The sequence below is a fragment of the Cynocephalus volans genome, chromosome 1 (genome assembly GCF_027409185.1).
Source record: "Cynocephalus volans isolate mCynVol1 chromosome 1, mCynVol1.pri, whole genome shotgun sequence".
NCBI lineage: Eukaryota > Metazoa > Chordata > Mammalia > Dermoptera > Cynocephalidae > Cynocephalus > Cynocephalus volans.
Window position 1 is genome coordinate 242090826 of NC_084460.1, and position 19832 is coordinate 242110657.

The window sequence follows — 19832 nt, forward strand, 5'->3', positions numbered from 1 at the left end:
CTTGTAGGCCAGCAGAAGAGGTTCAGATTTTATCCGAGGCACAATAAGAAGCATTTGGACAGATTTATATAGAAGAATAACATGAACTCAAGAGAGAATTTTTTATTTTGCCTTTAGTACTTAAAAAAAGCTACATTTTCCTTGACTATGTGGTATATTTTTATGTTACCAACTTGTGATGAGTTATATCTTTCAAGTTTGGATTAAAGTTGCAGTTACTATCACCTTACCATATGCAGGAGTCTTTTGGTATGACATTTTATGCACTAACTGAAATTCCATCTTCATTTTATTATTTTACTTTGTCTTTTACCTTTTTGTTAAAGTATCAAATGTATGCATGTATCAGCTGCCTCAAATTCTTTTGGTAGGTTTTAAATAAATAAATTTAAATTTAAACACAGGTCTGGCAACATAGAATATCTCATATTATTGAGTCTTTTTCTAGATTTATACCATCTAGTGCAAAGATAGCCAGCTAACCCTGAGTATTCAGGGACTTTATCTTCACATGAATGTGACAATTTCACACTTTCCCAGAGGACATTATAAAAGTCTGTAGAATTATAAATAAAATTCTTCAAACATGATAGGCATTACAAAAAAAGTTTTATGGTAAAATTTCTTGAGCTTCCATAGTAGTCAGGAGAGAGCCTTATGCACTCTGGAAGGTTTTTTATTTAGGCATGACCAAATTCAACTTTTCCCTACCACCAAGTTCATAGACAATCCTGTAGGACCACTTAGAACTTGCAGCACTGAAATACCAAATATCTACCCTACAAAATACTTTTTCAGATTTAGTGAGATTCGTAATCACATTCCATAGGACATGCTCCATGGTGTTTGTGAAAAGTGGCTCACATGTATTTACTATACCAGATAGCTTGGTCAGGCTACCTCACAAAGAAAGCTGAATTTGCCAGGTCATTGGGCAGAGTTTCCAGGGGTGGCAAGTTCCCCTTGCTCCTTCCTTTTCTTCTTACTCTAATTCACCATTTAGGAAAGTACAAAAAAAGTGCAGGTTACCCCCAAAACACTGGGCAAATATTTCTCAGCTCTATGGAACTGTCTAATACTAATTAGTCAAAAAAAGCTAGATAGAGTCTTATGAAACAGTGGCAACACTTCAAAAAATGTAAAATGTTTTAAAGGGTACAGAGCCTTAGAAGGTACATCAAGCATCCAAACCACCAAACTTTGCTTGTCTTCACTTACTCAGAAGGAAACTCTCATTACCGTTATCCCTGTTGGCTGTGGACCTCAGCTTCGGCATTCCAGCCTGGAATAGTCCTCCCAATCCAGGAGGTCCACCCCCTCCAAAACTTCCACCACCACTGCTGCCGCTACCACCACTGCCACTGCTGCCACCTCCTCCGCCAAATCCTCCACCTCCACCAAAGCCACCACCACCGCCAGCACCGGCTCCTTTAGGTTCTGCAGAATGAAGAAAATGCAATCTTTTCACATGTATGAAAACACCCACCAGAGTACACCACCAGTCGTAGCCCAAGTAAACAGTAAAACAACAATAAAACAGGGAGCTGGCTGAACCTGGGTCTCTGCTGGACAACTGGGATTTCTTCATTCAATGCAGGACTTTAAGGGTTCACCCTATGCCCAGTCAGAACCAGACGGGTTTCTTTCCGCCCCAGGGCAGTCCCAGGCCCAGTAATGGAAGAAACAGTAATAGATGTGATTTGTCCCCAAACCCCCCTCTTGACTAGCTGCCGTATGGTCTAATATCCATCTGTTCCATATCCAAAGAATTTGGCAAATAAAGGGATCTTCAAGGAAAGAAGGTCCTAAGGAAGGGCAGGATGCAATAAAAGGTAAGAAGAAAGGAAACAGTAAAAAGAATAAAGGAGAGATAGTAAAGGAATTAAGATATGAAAATAAAATATCTTAAAATTTTACTCCTGTGAAATATCCACTGTTAAGCTATATTTTTTCCTGTCAGTATTTTTTCAATTTAGATATGTTTCTTAAAATTAACAACAAATTCAGTTTTTAGCCTGCTTTTTTCACTTAATACTTTATTGGTAGCAGTTCACATGTCATTAAATATTCTCTAAACATGAGTTTAAAGGATTGTATTGTATGGTATTTTAGAACATAAATGTATTATAATTATTTAATCACCCACTTATTTGATGGATTTTAGATTGATTTAAATTTTTTAATATCAAAAGCCCAACAGTAGGCTTTAACAATTTAAAACTTCTTCGCAATTTGAGAAGGTTTGAAGTTTTTGTTTTATTTTGCATTTATTTGCAAAAAAATGTGAACGATTTTGAAATGGAAAACAAATAAACAAAACATTTTTAAAAAGGAAGAAAGAAAGAGATTATTGAGTATCCTATCTAGCCTTTTGGGTTCCTTCCCATTATCTTTGAGCTAATTTATAACTCTATAAGTCCCAGAAAACTGATAATACAAATGATATTTGTCCAAAGAAATGCAAATTAGTTGTGTTTAGTGGAATGCAATTACTGACCCTTTTTGTACCTAATTATAAATTCATTTCAGCACTTATATGCCTATATGTGTGTGGTACTCTGTATTCTCCTTTGAACTGAAAACATCATATGGTTCCCTCATTAATTAGTGAGTTAAATAAAATTGTTGACACATGTCCATTTTATATCTGTACAAGAGCCATGATTATACCCTTAAAAAAAAATTTTCTCTCAATTAATGTATGCATGTTTGTATTTATGAAGTTAAACACTGCTTAAAATCCTATTCCCCCAAAACCGTGTTGAGTCTTTGGTAAGTGTTACATGTGCTGTAGATTGAATGTCCCCCCAAAACTCACTGAAGCTTGATCCCCATTGTAACAGTGTTAAGAGGATGGGAAATCGGACTATGGCACTGTTGAACGGTGGAGCTTTTAAGAGATGGCTGGATCGTGATGACTATGCCCTCGTAAATGGATTAACACATTCTTGGAGTAATGGGTTAATGGTTTAGTGGGTTATCATGGGTATAGACTGGTGGCTTTACAAGGAGAGCACATGAAAGTGCTTTTGTCATTCTTGCCGTGTGATTGCCTGTGTTTCTGCAAGACTCTGCAGAGAGTTCCCAGAACAGAAGGTGGCCCACACCAGATGCATGCCCTCAACCATGGACTTCCCAGCCTCCAAAACTGTAAGAAATAAATTCTATACTTTATAAATTACCCAGTTTCAGGAATTCTATTATGAGCAACAGAAACAGACTAATACAACATGAGATCTACAAATTAATCTGGGAGAACTGACACTTTCATGGTATTTAGACTTCACATTTGGAAATGTGGTATATTTTTCCATTTACTTATGTCTTCTGGATTTTTTGATAAAGCTTTCATGACATAGGTTACACACGCTTCTTGTAAGGGTTACTTTGAATATGTTTTTGTTTGTTGAAATTGTGAAAGAGATGTTATTCTTATCATATTTTGTAATTGATTATTATTGGCATCATAAAATTTCATTTGATATCTGATAAGCCACTTTGCTATATTTTCTAAATTAAAATTTACAATAAACTTATTATCTTGGATTTTCTAGGAGACATATGGTCTGCTAGAAACCTAATAAAGGTTTTGCCTCCTCTTTTCTAAGAGGTGTGTATCTTATTTCCGTTTTTTATAAGTAATTACTTTGATGGCTAAACTTTCATAACAATGTAAATTATTAATGTTGCTAAAGACAACCACATTCCGATTTTAATGAGAATGCGTCTAATGATTCAAAATTAAATACTGACTGTTGGTTGGAAATAGGTTTTTTTTCTTCCTAAATATTTACAGTCAGGGAGGATCCTTCTATTTCAGGTTTTTAATACTTTGTTATAGCATGGAATTTCATCAAATGCCTATTCAAGATCTACTGAGATTATTATATGGTTTTTCTTATTTGATGTGATGGATAAACAGAATTTTTAACATTAAAAATGGGATAAACGCTGGTCTTGGTGAATTCCTCTTTTTTAATTTTTTTGGCAGCTGGCCCATATGGGATCCAAACCCTTGCCCTTGGTGTTACCAGCACCAAGCTCTAACGGACTGAGCTAACCAGCCAGCCCTATGGTGAATTATTCTTTTAATGTACTGTTGAATTAGATTTTTGGTATTTTAGTTAGTATTCTCTCATCTATGATCATAAGTGGCCCATGGTAGGGTTTTTTAATCTTGGAACTACTGACATTTTGGGTTGGATAATTCTTTGTTGTGGGTGGCTGTCCTGTTCTTTATAGAGTATTTACAGCATGCCTGCCATCTACCCACTGGATGTCAGTAGCAGCCCCACCTCTCCCCCAAAGTTGTGGCAATTAAAAATTTCTTCAGGCACTGCCACATGTCCCCTGGGAGTCAAAAATCACCCTCAGTCGAAACTACTAATGTACAGGGCCGCCCCATGGCTTACTCCAGAGAGTACGGTGCTGACAACACCAAGGCCACGGGTTCGGATCCCATATAGGGATGGCTGGTTGGCTCACTGGCTGAGCATGGTGCTGACAACACCAAGCCAAGGGTTGAGATCCCCTTACCGGTCATCTTAAAAAAAAAAAAAGAAACTAGTAATGTACAGCTTTCTTTTTAGTGTGTGCTGTCTTTGTCAAGTTTTGATACTAAGATCATACCATATACCTATCAGATAGCTTTCCACCTCTTCATAGGTTTGGGAATGATTTACACAGCATTCGCATGAGCTGTTTCTTAAAATTTGAAAGAATTTACTAATAAAATCATCTGGCTCCAAAGCTATTTGGAGAGAAAGCAATGTGATAAATTTTCATCTTCTTTCCTCCTCAGGCTTCCTGAGTGAATTTTGGTAAATTTGTGCTTTTCTTAGAAAATACATTTTTTTTTTAAGATCTTAAAATGTTTTAGCACGTAACTTCATAATACTATCCTTAATTTTAGGAAATCTACTTTGAATCTCTTATTTTATCTGCTTTCTGAGCTCTATTTTTTATTCATTTGTATTCTCTTTTTCTCTGGATTAGCTTTATAATAAGTTTGTGTTAGCTCTGTATCTTTTCTAGGTGTGGAGCTTTCTGGAATGCTTATGGTGGCTCTGTTGATAGAAAAAAGAATCTGATAATAAATTGACAAGAATTACTTCATCTAACAAGATAAGTCAAATTAGAATAACAATTTCCAGAAGTATATGCAAAATTGCTTCCACATAAAATTTAAAATTTTTATTATTTTAATTATTACTAATAATATTAACATTGCCCTTGTCATTCAAACATTATTCATTAATGAATGATACATTTTGGAATACTGTACTTACATGGGACACATTTACATGATGCTGAATATTCAAAGAGATTGCTGCACAATCAGATATCATTCATTAGTGTTTTTTTTTTTTTTTTTTTAAGATGACCGGTAAGGGGATCTTAACCCTTGACTTGGTGTGGTCAGCACCACGCTCACCCAGTGAGCGAACCGGCCATCCGTATATGGGATCCGAACCCGGGGCCTTGGTGTTACTAGCACCGCACTCTCCCGAGTGAGCCACGGGCCGGCCCCATTCATTAGTGTTTTTAATATGGAACATTTGTCCATCTTTCAGATAGAGACACTAAAGTTTAGGATAGCTAACTGGCTCCAGGTCATTTCATTAGTAATTAAACTGCAGGACAGGGCTGAATTGATACGCAAGGGCTATCATGCATAACCATGGTCAATATTTTGACACAGAGATGAGGTGGGTTTCACATGCAAACAAATACAAAACCATGGGTGAACTTTGCCACCTGCAAAGAGCTAGTGGCAGCAGTATTGGTGTCCAATTAAGTGCATGGGCAACAGAGCATGCACTGGATTGCATCTCATTTCCATCAAGCAAAGTACATGATTAAACATCACTGAGCAGCTGGCAGGGAGAAGGTCTAACACTATTTCCATTTAATGGTTGCAGAAGTGGATCTTGAAGAATAAAATGAGTTTCCTTTAGTGGATTCAGGAATAGGTTCAGACTATCCAGTCTCCTTCAGTATCAGTGGGGAATTCATGCCCTCTTCCCCAGAACCCTAGGCTCCCTCCTGTAGAGTAGAGAACCATGGCCTCTGTCCTAGGGGCTGGCAGCTCCTCTGGCCCTATACCAAGGACCACGACTCAGATGGCTATTGGACCGAGGCTCCCCAGATATAGGTAACTGTGCTGGGCTCTTACCAGGGAGGATTTGTGACATCGATCAGGAAGATTAAGGGATTATACACTAACCACATCAGTTTTGTGGGCATTTTGACTGAGTGGTCAGACTGTATCAAGAGTCAAAAACCGCACAGTTCATTTTTGAGGGACAGTGCCTTCTCATTTGCACCACCTTGCCTGGAAACACAGCAATGTCCAAAGGCTTTATCTTGGTCTTCCTCTTTTCTATTTTCCTCCCATGCCAGTGTTCTCACCTAACTGTCATCCTTTTTCTTTTTTCTCTATCCATTAGGCATTTCTCCCAGAAATTACCCTAAGCGCTTCTAACTCTCCACTTCACTAAAATCCTGCATCATTATTCACTTGTCTACAAAGTTCACACTCTGGTGATTTTGGAAGGTCAGTCTATTTCCTATTAAATCCAAATGGGATCTGTAGTCCAGGGTGAATCTTGGGGATATCTGGTGAGCAGTGGAGAGGTCTAGGAATGTGAGAAGACAGTCTTGAGACCTGATTATTAATTGCCAGTAGATGCAAGTCATGGATAATTTTTCATTCTGTTATAAATATTCATAAGTAGCCTTGTGTTATGGGTACTTATTTGTTTATACACACCCTTTCTTATTCCAGAAAGTATCTGTATTTGTCTGTTTTTGTTGCTTATAACAGAATACCTGGAACTGGGCAATTTATAAAGAAATGAAATTTATTTCTTACAGTTTTGGAAGCTGGGAAGTCTGCAGTCCAGGGAACGTATCTGGTAAGGGCCTTCTTCTGGGTGAGAACTCTCTACCGGGTCCCATGGTGACTAGGGTGTCACATGGTAAGAATGGGCTGAGGAAGAGAGCTAATATCCTCACTAGCTCTCCTGATAAAGCCATCAGAGCCACACCCATTACTCCATGAATGGATCAATCCCTTCAGGAGGGCACAGTCCTCACAATCTAATCACCTCTTAAAGGCCCCACCTTCCAAATACCATAATCAGATTTCTCACCCCCTTAACACTTTTACAATAGAGATCAAGTTTCTAACACATAAACTTTTGGGGGACACATTTGACCTACAGCAATATTTCAGACTTAGATGGGTAGATACACAAAGTTGTGATCTCATTTCCTCTCTCTCTCTCTCTCTCTCTCTCTCTCAGCTCCTAATAATCATATCTTACATGTGAATTACCCTTTCCAGATAACAAAGTACTTTTACAGGCATTATCTCATTTGAAGTTCACAACACACTTGTGAGGTCTGTGGGACAGGTATTATCAACTCCACCCTACAAATGAAGGCAGTGAGGCTTGGCGATGGTAAGTGATGGATGTGCCAGGACTTGAACCCATGTCCTTCAACTCCATGGCCATGGCTCTTTCCATATTTCATGCTGTGTCCTGCTCTGTCATGCCAGGAGCCATGAGTTAATCTACAGACAGTGTTGTGAATAATTCAGACAACTGCTGTTGTGTATGTCTTGGACAAAGAATTATTATACTTGCTTCCTGCAGCATTAGAGGGGAATCCAAGCCAAAGCCCCGGCCTGCGATGAGTGATACAGTCCTTTATTTTGCTAGTTTCACAGCTGTTGTTAACCAATTTGTGTGTGTGTGTGTGTGTGTGTGTGTGTGAGAGAGAGAGAGAGAGAGAGAGAGAGAGAGGCAGGGTTGATTTTGGGGCCATAAACCATTTATCTTCATGAAAAATAGCTTTTTTCACTTACTGTCCAATATTGGTGCACTTCTGTCATTGGTGACCGTCTTCTTTAGTTTCTTCCCTTTGCTGATGTCAGAGAGAAGAGCATTTCTCCCGGCCTGCTCTGTCTTATTCAAGGTAGGCTTCTCTGTATTGGCCTGAAAGGGAACCATATAAACGTGTACTCACGTCTGGGATTAATTATATCATTTACTACCACACTCAGCTGGTACAGGTAGGGTATTGGAAGTTTGTTGCTAAGGTTCTTGGTTGTAAATTCTCCACAAGTTTCAGACTCCATGTCATTTGTTTTAAGACACTGACACTTGGGAGCAGATGCAGCAATAAATTGCATTCATTTTTAAGGCAGGAAGAGAAAGTCCCTGATAAAAATCTCTGAAAATTCAGCCTACAATCTGGCTGTGACCAACTGAGTTACGTTAGGGATAGATGGCTAGACCGGAGAAAGGAATTTTAAGTCTGAGAGGATTGTGCAGAATACTAGTAGGCTTCATTCTCCAGAATGTAACCTGAAAATAGCTTCCCTTCCCCATCTTTTAGAACTAACCTGGTGCAAGGGAAAAATTGTCTCCGGCAAAAAGGGTCAGCTGTGTCTTTTAAAAACCCACCAAATTTTTAGAAAATAATTCCCTTGTCTACATTCCCAGAGATGCCTTTTTTTTTTTTTTTTTGAGCGGTAAGGGGATTGCAACCCTCAACTTGGTGTTGTTTGCACCGCGCTCAGCCAGTGAGCACACCGGCCAGGATATTTAGGATCCAAACCTGTGGGCCATCCCTATTTAGGTTCCGAATCCGCAGCGCTACCAGCACTGCACTCTCCCGAGTGAGCCACAGGCCGGCCCCCAGAGATGCCTTTTTAAAAAATTTAAGTCAGAGGTATTGAGGTATGATATACATATAGTGAAATCATCCTTTTAGTGCACAGTTCTATAAGTCTGACAAGCATGTACAGCTGTGTAGCCACCTCCACAATCAAGATAGAAAACATCTGCATTACCCCAAAAAGTTCCCTCATGACCTTTGGTCCAAGGTGTTTCTGATGTTTAATCCATTTGAAAGCTTAGCTCTCAGAAACTGCAGAGAGGACAAGAGCACTGCTTTAAAACCTGGGGGCATTTTCTTATATTTCCAGAATTCCTGGGAAAGATCCTTCCTATGAAATTGGAATCTCATTCCTTCAGGGTTATTTTGGGGAGTGGGGACACTAAGAGTCCAGCATATGGACTTGGAAGTAGGCACCTGTCTGTGTCTGTCACGCTTGGAAAGTGGCTTGGTTTTAACTGGTCCCAAAGAGAGTCTGGGTGCCCTAACCCAGAGGGCTTTCTAGCAGACCTGACAGTCCTGCTGGGCTGGCCCAGAAAAGGGATGTGATTTCAGATGTGCCAGTCAGGGCCACAAGAGGTAATGCTGGGGAAGTGTACGGCCTTTTATTGTCAGAGTTAGAGGCATAGGGAGACCTCAGAAAACCCTCAATTAGGCTAAACAGAATTACTGTACGTTAAGTTGGAAGCACCTTGAAATAATTATATTATAAAGTATTATTTGCTTATGATAACAGTTAACACGTACATAGCTTTTACTCTGGGCTAGGCACTGTTTTCAGCACTTCATGTGTATTAATTCATTTAGTCCTCATCAATCCTGTGAGTTATTATTTCCATTTACAGACAAGGAAACTGAGGCATAGGGAAGTTATATCATTTGCCACAGTCACCCAGTTGGTAAGAGGAGGATCTGCGATTCAAACCCCAGCAGTGTGACTCCAGAGCCTTCCTAGAATCTGACAGAAGGGGTAAGAATGGGCTCTAAAATGCCACTTCCCCAGCAGCTCCCAACACTCCCCTGAAGACAGCCTGTTAAAAGCTTCTTGGCTGCCCTTCCAGAAAAGCTCTTTGCATATACAGTTTACTTTTGCTAATGGAATTATCCTCTATTGCTCTGAAACTTGTTTATTCAACCTAACAACATTCTTGGACATCTTAGAGAGAGCTTTTAAAATTACCTACTGTCTTCATTTTAAGGACAAAGAAGACCTGAGGCCTAAAGAGGTTAAGTGATATGTCCACACTGGATCTCTTAACAGTTTTGGGTCAGCAACCTTCAGTGGACTCTTGTTCTGCCTCAAAATTTATTTTGACACCTGACCTCCTTGGGTGCTAACTTCTTTCACGTGGCAGTCCACGGCCCTTAAATGTGTTGTTCCACAAGGGCAGTGTCCTGTGATGCCCACCTTTCCCTTTTCTCATCTCGATATACTTTTCTCCAGGATCCTGCTTTGAGTTAAATAACAATGGAATAATGGAAAGAAATGAGTTGATAGGATAAACAAGGGTTTCCCAAACTTCAATCATTCTGGTACAATGTTCAGGATTTTTGTTATCTTCTCATGCCACCTGTGTTATTCTTTATTTGATATTTTTCCTTAAGTCATTCACTATATTATTTACTGTTCTGTTTTTCAATGAACATTTTATTTTGAATTAACTCGCTATTAAACCTTGGGTTTGATGTGCTAGCTATAATTTTTAGAACACACATTAAAATAAACCATGAGCATTAAAATTAAAGAAAATTAATCCATGCTCTACCCAGCAATGGTATACAGACCCACATTTTGAGGAAATATAGAGAAACTAACCCTGCTATGTTAATCAGATTAGAGCTTCTCAAACTTATGCAGGCAAAGGACTAGTTTTTAAAAAATTTTTTCCCATCCATCATGGACTGGCACTTTTGTAAAATAGCAATGAATTATTAGAAAAATGAATTAGTTAAAAAAAAATAAGGCACACATAATCCAGACTTATAAACAGACATAATATTACTGTCAAATTGCTATAAATGCTTCTAAATTTACTCTGTTTCTGTTCCTATCTCCTTGGGGACTCTAACAAGCAGTTGCTACTTTGAGTATGTCACTTCTTCCCAATCAGGTTCCAACCTCAAATGAATTACATAAATGTGTTGCATGCAAACCTGGGGCAAGAGAGTTTTCCTCTCTGAGCCTCAGTTTCCCCATGTGAAAAATGAACCATCAGTCCAAGGCTCCTTAGCAGTGAGGGCCTCACATGTTGGGGAGGTCTTTGTAATAAGCATGTCTTGGAGCCTTTCCACATCAGCATGTGCAGGGTGGCCGGCTTCCTGGAAGACTGTGCACCAACCTCCCAGGACAGGCCAAGCAAGTGACCAGGATGAGTCCGGTGAGGAGATTCCTTTGGAAAATAGGCATCTAAATGAAAGGAGAGATTTAAGGGGGGATGTGAGAGTGTGTGGGAGAAGTGGTTGGTGGGGAGATGATCTTTGTCAAAAACAGAGAGTGAGAGGAAAAGAGGGGAAAAGGCAGAGAAAAAGAAAGGAGAAAGGAGGACACCTCAACAGATGCATTTCAGATGACAGACACCTGGGTTTCTGGATTGTCCCGCCCAGAAGTGAAAGGCTAGACGTCGAGTTCACTTGGACGGAATCAGTGCATGCTGGTCTCAGCTGCTCCTGTGAAACCCTGTTTCGGGCCAGCGCATTTCCCATGGTGGACGTGCAGAAGAAACTTAGTATAATAATCCACATTCCATGCTTGTACTATGCATCGCATGAGACCTTAAAAAATCAAAACTCTCCGTGCTGTTTGGATTCGCTAGGTCTCTGGGTACTGGGAAAGCCTGCGTATCACATTTAAGCCACAAGGCAAATACATTTAAAACAAATACACTTGTGCCAGGTTTTTTCTCCACCTGGCTTGCTTTCTGCATAGAAAATGGATGGGGAGGAGACACTCACCAGTGCAAATGTGGGTGGCGGCGGGGGCGCTGGAGGGGGAGGGACAGGCATCTTGGACAATTATGCTTTCAACAGTCTTGCTGATAAATCTGTAAAACAAAACACAGTCATGAATCAGACTTCTCCATAATACTCTGTCCTATCTTCCTCCCCTTTCCCACTGAAGTGTAGCTTCTCATGGGTTGACCTTTAAAAGAGGTAGGATGACATTCGCCTCATTGCTAAGATGTTACTGTTCTGGAAGGACCTTGGGGTGGGGTGAGGGGCTTCCTAACCAAGCTGCTTTTAAGTCTCTTCAAAGATGGAGGCCAACCCAGTGCCTGGCGCTGCTCAATCCACCACCCACTGCCACAGGCCACAGCGGGACAAATGGACCCTGTGCCAAGGCCTGAATGAGCAGGAAGCTTTTCACGGAACTTCAATATCCCTGCCAAGTGTGAGGAAAGCAAGTTCACTTCGAGTGGCTCCTCTTCCCCCTCACTTCCATGACACAATCCTTTCCTGCTCTCCTGCCCATGCCCCACTGGCTTTCATTCGCCTGAGTCTGGGTATGCACCATAGAAATACAAAGACGAATCTATTTCTTGTCCTGCCCTCGAAGTTGTCACCGTCCTCCAGGGACACGAGCCGGGGAGAAGGTAGGATGGGAAGGGAAGAGGAGGCAGGTGAGATGGGGGGTCGTTAATCCTTCTCTCTGGTGTACTCCCACACCAGCCATTCCTGTCTGTGCTACTCAGCATTTCTTCACAGGACCTGAGTGAAAACAAAGAGGACGCAGGACAGGGAGGTAGACCTATGGCTCCCAGGCTGTTTACCAGGAATGCACTTCCAGTAGAAGAACCTTCCTGGTAGTGTGCTTGCTCTAGGAACACAGGGATGGCCACACTGGGTGGGAGAGTTTGGGGAAACCTGGTGGGAGAGTGGGGTTAGTAGCAGCAGAGGTGACAGCCTGGCAAACACCAGGGGCGGGAGAGGTGATGGCAAGGAAATAAATGCCTGAGGAGTTACACCAGCCACGAGCCCTTTCCTGCTTCCCCAGTTCTCAGAGCCCTGTCTCTGAGCCTCATCAGAAACCCTCATCCAGGCCAACCCTCCCCACTGTTCTCAGCCCTAAGTCATGCTAGCTTTCCCCACCCTGTCCTTGCTACTCAAACTGTGGTCCTGGACCAGCAGCATGGGCACCACCTAGGAGCTGTGAGATACATCCACTCTCAGCCCTGATGGCACCCCACTGAATTAGTTTCAGCATCTAAACAAGATCCCTAGGTGATTCATATATACCAAAATCTGAGGAGCTCTGTTGTAGAGTTTGAGCCTTAAACCAGTGGGCAGCCTGGGACACTGGCCACCTGAATAGCATTATTTCTATGGAACACGCATCCCAAATTTCAAACAGCAGAATTATTTTCCTCCTATTCTTAATAGTCTCTTAACTGCAGAAAACAATTTCTTAGGACTTAAAATATTAATTTAGTTCAACCAGTAAAAGCTAATGTGGAAAACTTATACCTTGAAGTAAATACTTTCTATTAAAATAATGCTAGATGGCTTGCTTTCTGTGAACAGCAATGGAGTGAAAAAGCTAACAGAACATTGCTGGACTTGTCACAGCTGCTGGAAAACAAGAATTAAGGCAGTCTGGAACAGTTCTGTTCAAGGAGGCTGTCTAGAAAATAGAATTTTAAAAACTTCACAGCAGCAACAGCAGTTGTTTCCTGAGGATCAACTGGACCCAGGGCGCTCTTCTTGCACTGTCTCTGATTCCTATGAGGACACTGCAAGCCAGCATGACTGCGCTCATCCTGTAGATGAAGACACTGAGACTCAGAGAAATTAAGTCACTCACTACAGCCCCACGGCAATTCATTTAAATCGTGTGCGTTGGTCCTTGCTCTTCCATTGGATTATACTGCCTCACTCCCTGGCCCTTTTAATGATCTAATAAAACATTTTTAGGCAGGTGAATTCATGCTAAAACTCACCTGTTGGAATCTGTTCTTTGAGAAGAGACTATCTCAGACAAGGATTCTTTAAGTTGGTCTGTTCTACATGATGCCAGTTAGTTACCCATGGGTTCAGTGGGCACTGCTAGTTGGCAGGTGGATGCCCATATTAAAAGGCCTGCTATAGAGGAAGTTCTCCAGCTACCGAAGGCACGTTCAGAGGCCCCAGAGTCTCCTAGGACCAGGAGGAAGGACAGGGGTCTGAAACTGAACTCGGGCCCAACTAATTGTGAAAGATGCCGAAGCCAAATCAATGGTGTTAATAGAGCTGAAGCCAAATCAATGGTGTTAGCAAGGAAGGGGGTAGCCTGGTCTGCCCAGTCAGCCCAAGAGATGGGCTTCATGGAACAGTTTCAGAGCTTGGTGGCTGAAATGTCCCTCAGGACTTTATTTTGCCTTTTTCCATGTTTACCAACTAACTTCCTGTCATCCTGTCACCCTAATACCTAGGAAGAAATGGATTCCAGTCAACTGACAGGACCCTCTTATGGGTTTGGTTCTCATGTGTCAGTCTCTGGTTCCAGAGATCACACTGACCTTCTGTCCTGCACAGCTTAGGGGCCAAACTATGGAGTGGGGACCCTTTCAGAGGACTGCCACCCTGAAAGTCTTCCTCAATTGTTTTACGATTCTCTGTTGTTGCTGTCTTAGTACTGTCTGTGCATTAACTGACTTTAAATGAACCTCTGACCTCAACTCCAGTGGGGACTGTGCTAACTTTGTGGTCCATACTTTGTGGCCAGTGTGGAAGAAACAGCAACGGTTGTGGCTGGGCCAGGGTGGAAGCCACGGCCAGATTTCAGAAATGAGCAAGCAAAACCAAGGTTCAGGGAGCAAGAAGCTATTACAGGCTTTAGGGTCTTGCAAGAAGGGCGGCCTTCCCCTCCTGGCCACCTTAGATAGACAGCGGGAGAGGATCTGCGGGTGAGTGCTCTCACTTTTCTGAGGGTGAGGGGAACTAAGTACTCTTTCTTCCACTTCTGTGGATGGACAGATGGTTGTCTGTTGCCACTTTCCCTGCACTCATCTCTCACTCTCCTGCAGATTAACTATTCCCATTCCCACCTCAGTGCTGAAAGGGGATCACAGAAGCTGTCCTGCACTCCTTTCTAGTCGAACAGCTGCTGGGCATGGACCGGGCTTCTCCAGGCTGGGGCCTTAAGGGAAGTTGTTAGGAAACTCCAAACACTAATCCTGCCACCTCACTCACCACATGGCTCAAAGAAGGCCAATCTCATGTCCCCCATGCTGGCCCACTGCCAGGCCCACTTCTTGGCTGTCTTCCCAACAGGGAGTGGACTCTACCAGGCATCCCCAGTACCGAGCACAAAGCAGACTTCTCACTAAATATGTGTGAAGTGAAAGAACCAGGTATCACACCAACAAGTCCAGTGCTTGCCATCAGAACGGCTCTCAGCATCACCCCTAGTGTGTTGTGAGGTCTGGACAAAATATCAGCCCTATTTCACAATGCAGAGCACTAATCACTATACAATCAGGGCTAATCAGCCTTATTTCAGAGGGAACTTGCTTTCCCACATCCTCCCACTTCCCCAGAGAAGTAGAACCCCAAGGCCTTGGGAGAGTAGGGGCTCCCCTCCTCTCATGGAGCTAAGAGCCCACATCAGACTCTGAGTGGGGCCTTGCTGAAGAGAGCCAGAGCCTAACAGACCAGGCATTCCTGCCCGGATGCTCACACATGCAGGGCCTGCAACAGAAATCAGGGGTTTCTTAACGCGGATGAAAAAAAGTACATATGTATTTTCACTAAGTTCTAACTGAAATTTAGCATTTCCTTCAATTATGAAGTGGGCCACAAGCCACGGTATCTGAGATTCTTTCACCAATAGTTTTTCTCATGACATTCTCACATCATATTACGATTGTTGCAGACCTCCTTTGAAATTCTGGCAAAGCTAGATCTTGTTGCTTAAACTATTAATAAAGAAGTATGTATTTCAATATAATAGTTTCCTTTGCGATCCTCCATATTTTATTTTATACATTTAAAAACAGTCACAGAAGGAGTCCTCTGGGCTTTATTAAGGAATGAACAGTGAGGACACGAAACCTGTGACAGGTAGATTTGGTTCTGCATCATTGCTGTGCCACCTAGTATGAGAATTTAACTCCTCTGCATCTCTCTTTCCCACCGGTGAATGAGGAGCTGCTGGGAGGAGTCAATGAAATGGCATGTCAAGGTTTCAGCGAGGCTTAGAAGAGAAGCCATCTGTGGATGGGTCTAGGATCTGTCCTCCTTGAGGTGAGGAGAGGCCCTGCCAGTATGCAAGCTGCTGAGCGCCTGGCAGAGAGATGGAGCTGAGGGCTGAGCCGAGGGGCCCCGGCTTTGCCCAGAATGGCTGTGGGTAGAGCTGCATGGGGCGGGAGGTGGGAATGAGGCAGCCTGATGACTCGGCCTCGCTGTATCTGGTTCTTCCCTCCAGAGCCATCACAAGAAAGGCAGCTCTGCCCTGGGCCTAGAAGGGGTCCTAGAACGAGTGGAAGGACTTAGGCAGCAGTTCCTGAGGTGCAGCCTGTCATTTCCTGCATCAGAATTGGCTGTGTGCTGTGTCCTGTTTCCCACCCCTAGTTAGGCTCCTGGAGTTGGGGGGTCACAGACCTACCCACTTGCTGAGACTTGCTCTCCCACCTGACCCCCACCCCAGGCACTGAACTTTTAAGAATATACACTTTTGAAAGTTAACTTATTTTTGAGAATAATTTCAATGTTTAAACAACTTTCATCATAGAAAGAAAAGCAAGACTTTCTAAAATGTTCAACTGTTGTGTTGAGTTTTACATGCACAAAGAAACCCTAGGGATGGAAAAACATGCAGTGTTATAAACGGAATTGTGTCCCCCCAAAATTCCTATGTCAAAGCCCTAACGCTCATGACCTCAGAATGTGACTGTATTTGGAGACAGGGTCTTTAAAAAGGTGATTAAATAAAAATGAGGTCACCTAATGCAATATGATCAATGTCCTTATAAGAAGAGGAAGAGACACCAGGGATATGCACGCACCGGAAAGACCACATGAGGACACAGTGAGAAGGTAGACATCCGCAAGCCAAGGAGAGAGGCCTCAGGAGAAACCAAACCTGCTGACACCCTTGATCTTGGATTTCTAGCCCCCTTAACAGAATAACTTCGGTTATTTGATCCACCCAGTCTGTGGTATTTTGTTATGGCAGTCTTAGCAAACTAATACACACAGTTTTAACAACACTTGTCTATTACCCATTGTGGAAACAATAAGATAATGACTTTTGAATAAAATACACACCAATTCATTTCTCACCCAAGATATTTCTGGACTGTCATATGTTAAAGAAATTTAAAAATCAGCTTGAACCCTACAGTATATTAGTGATTGCCAAAGCTTTATTTAATAACTGAAGGAATCATTCAGACTCATCAAATTTTAAAAGGAAAACAGTTGAGGCGAGGGGAGGAATCTACCAATAAACTTTTTATAAAGGAATTGGCTTTATGAGTTGAAAGAACAGGGCAGAATATTTTGCATAAACGACTTAAAAATCCAGTAACTGGTTCTTTTTATTGCTTACACACATACACCCCTCCACCCCCCACCAATATATATCAATATTTAGAAATTGTGGAATTTCCTACTTCTGTGAGTGAAATGGTTGGTGGTGTTGGTTTTACGCTATTACATCAACATCATGGTTTGACATTCACATTAGACAACATCACACACTGATCCTAGACCAACTAGGACATCTTGCGGCCTGGACCCCTTTGCTAAATATGTAATGTTGGCTACAAGGGACACCTTGTGAAAAAGAGAATTACTTAACCCACTCCCCCTCTCTACAGGGGACATATTTCCCTAATGGCATGGCCAACTAGAGGCTCCACCACAGCCCACAGTTCAGTCCAGACATGCCCCAGGGAACTCATGGTTTCTTCTTCAATGTGCTCATCTAGGCAAGCAGAATTATCCCTGGATGTAAAATGATCAATCTGCTTAGGATAAAGAGAATGGGCCAGTTACATAAATAAACTGTTTCTTAGTTTCTTGTAGTCAACTCAAAATTCATCTTAGACTGCACTGTGTGAGGCCCACACTACAGAATGACATGAGGAGGGGAGAGATTTCCAACAGTCCCCCAAGGAACACAGCTGACAATCCTCAGAAGGCTGGTCTCTAATCCTGAGTGGGGGAGGGGGTTCTGTTAGAGAAGATAAGCAGCAGCTCTATCCAGTTATGTCTTATCACTATTTGTATTTTGGACTATGCAAAAATATAAAGCATTTTGCTCTATAAATCTTGCCTAAAGTCACCCTTAAGTACTATCCTACCTAAAATGAATGGGGAAAAAGTAAACTTTTTTTTTTCAAAAGATTGAATCAATAGTCATAGAAATAATACAATTGGACAGATCCAAAGGTCCAACTACTTTCTTGCCCTCATTATTTTCTATTCATTTTATTATTTTTATTCCATTCGTTTATATTTTACTTTATATATAATGTTCTTAACTCATTTTCATGTATGTATTTCTCATATGCTCTTACCTTCTTCAGGTTAGATTTTTTTTTTTTTTTGAGATTTTTGCCCCATTTCCAAAAAGAAGCACTTCAGAGAACACACAACACAAAAATACACAAAGATGAAAATAACACACCAAATTAGTATTTAACCACTGAAGAAAGTATTCAATAACAATTAAATTTTAGATAAAAAAGGGTTGGGGGTAAACAATACACAGAGATAACTCTTAGTTTAAAGTATATCCTTCCAATATAAATACACACATACACTCTCACTCACCTCTCTCCATCACATACATACATACACAGTTGTTTGACCAAAAAATATTGACAGAAGGAAATTTATAATATGTGTAACTCAAGTGTTTTAATAAGAAAAGGCTCTTAAATTCATATTGAGTTATTACATCCATAAAAAAGTAATTGCAAGGGCATTCATTACAAAGTGAATTAATCCAATCCAAGTTACACTGGAAAAATGAAATCACTTAGCAAACTCAAACTGCTGCTAAAAAGCACATAGCTTTGGGATTTCTACTTGTAATCATTCTTGATTCCATTCTTTAGAGACTCCTCCATGATACAAACTTAGCTGGATGTATTTAAGATCTGAAAACCATTACAACTAATTAAGATGAATTTGGCTTTGTTCTTCAACTTCCTGTAAAAATGCTCAACAGGAAAATTGATGCTCACAGTAAACCACAGTCATCCTGTTTAACACACTCTTTTCACAGCTGCAGTTGCCTGTAGTTTCTATTTTATCATGCGAATCACTATGTGACATCTTCCCCTCCCCCATCCCAAGTATGTCATTTGGCCATTTTAGAAACTTTTAAAACCTTTGCAGAGAGGTTTGTTTCTATTACTGTTACTCTTCCTCTCCTCAGGCGGAAGGTCCTCGCCCAGAGCAATGAGGCAATCAACGCAAGAAGGAAAACAGAAAAGGTGGAGGGACCCAAGAGGAAACAAAAAGCAGAGAAGACAAACAAGCCTTCCTTTACAAGCAGAATGACAGCCTCACCCAGTTAGTTATTTATGACTGTGATTCTCCATCTGAGCGGAATGTGGGCCACACACTTGCTGTGCATGGACTCCCTCATGTTCTCAGTTGATCATCATTTAAAATAGCTTAAGTGACTTCTGCTTAGGTTGTCTTCTCAGTGGTATAGGTTTATGTCTCTGCTGTACTTAGAGGGTCCTCGGCTAGGCTAGAAATGCTTCTTTTAGAGTTCCTTTAGATGAAGAGTTGATTTATTTTGGGGGGGTTGGAAGACATTTTGAAGCACCTATAATGTCATTAAGATTGGCTAAGAGCTTGGACATAAACTCACAATTTTACTGAATGAATAACTGCTGGGGAAATAAAGGTTGCTTATGAAGTAAAATTATTTCTTTAATCCACTATCATACATATTTAATTTAAAAATTAGTACAAATTCACAGACATTCAAGACCACTTTGAGAGTGAGAAAATGAAGGTTACCTGAATGACCCACCTACCTGTCATCATTTAACTGAGGGAAAGGAAGTCCTTCCTTACTTTATTCACGTAACTAAAAAGTATTGGTTTTTCTCCCATTCCCTCCCATCCCTTCCAAATATATACTCTCTTTTAGGGGGCTCAAATCTTACTACATCATCCGCACCACATTTAGTTTTTACCTGAGG

At 41.3% G+C, this 19832-nt stretch overlaps 1 protein-coding gene across 2 annotated transcripts in view; it reads right to left on the reverse strand.

Moving 5' to 3' along the window:
- The window catches only part of WIPF1 (WAS/WASL interacting protein family member 1), a 118231-nt gene that overhangs the window by 12859 nt on the left and 85540 nt on the right, over positions 1–19832 (reverse strand). Inside the window, exons 2-4 of one of the 2 annotated variants that reach the window (XM_063106075.1) lie at positions 11641–11729; positions 7874–8003; positions 1240–1437 (exon numbers count right to left, since the gene is read on the reverse strand). In XM_063106075.1, coding sequence (XP_062962145.1) covers positions 1240–1437; positions 7874–8003; positions 11641–11691 — 379 coding nt within the window. In that variant the 5' untranslated portion in view covers positions 11692–11729. Of the gene's footprint in view, positions 1–1218; positions 1438–7873; positions 8004–11640; positions 11730–19832 lie in introns of both variants that reach the window. The other variant, XM_063106066.1, reaches the window with a different exon arrangement.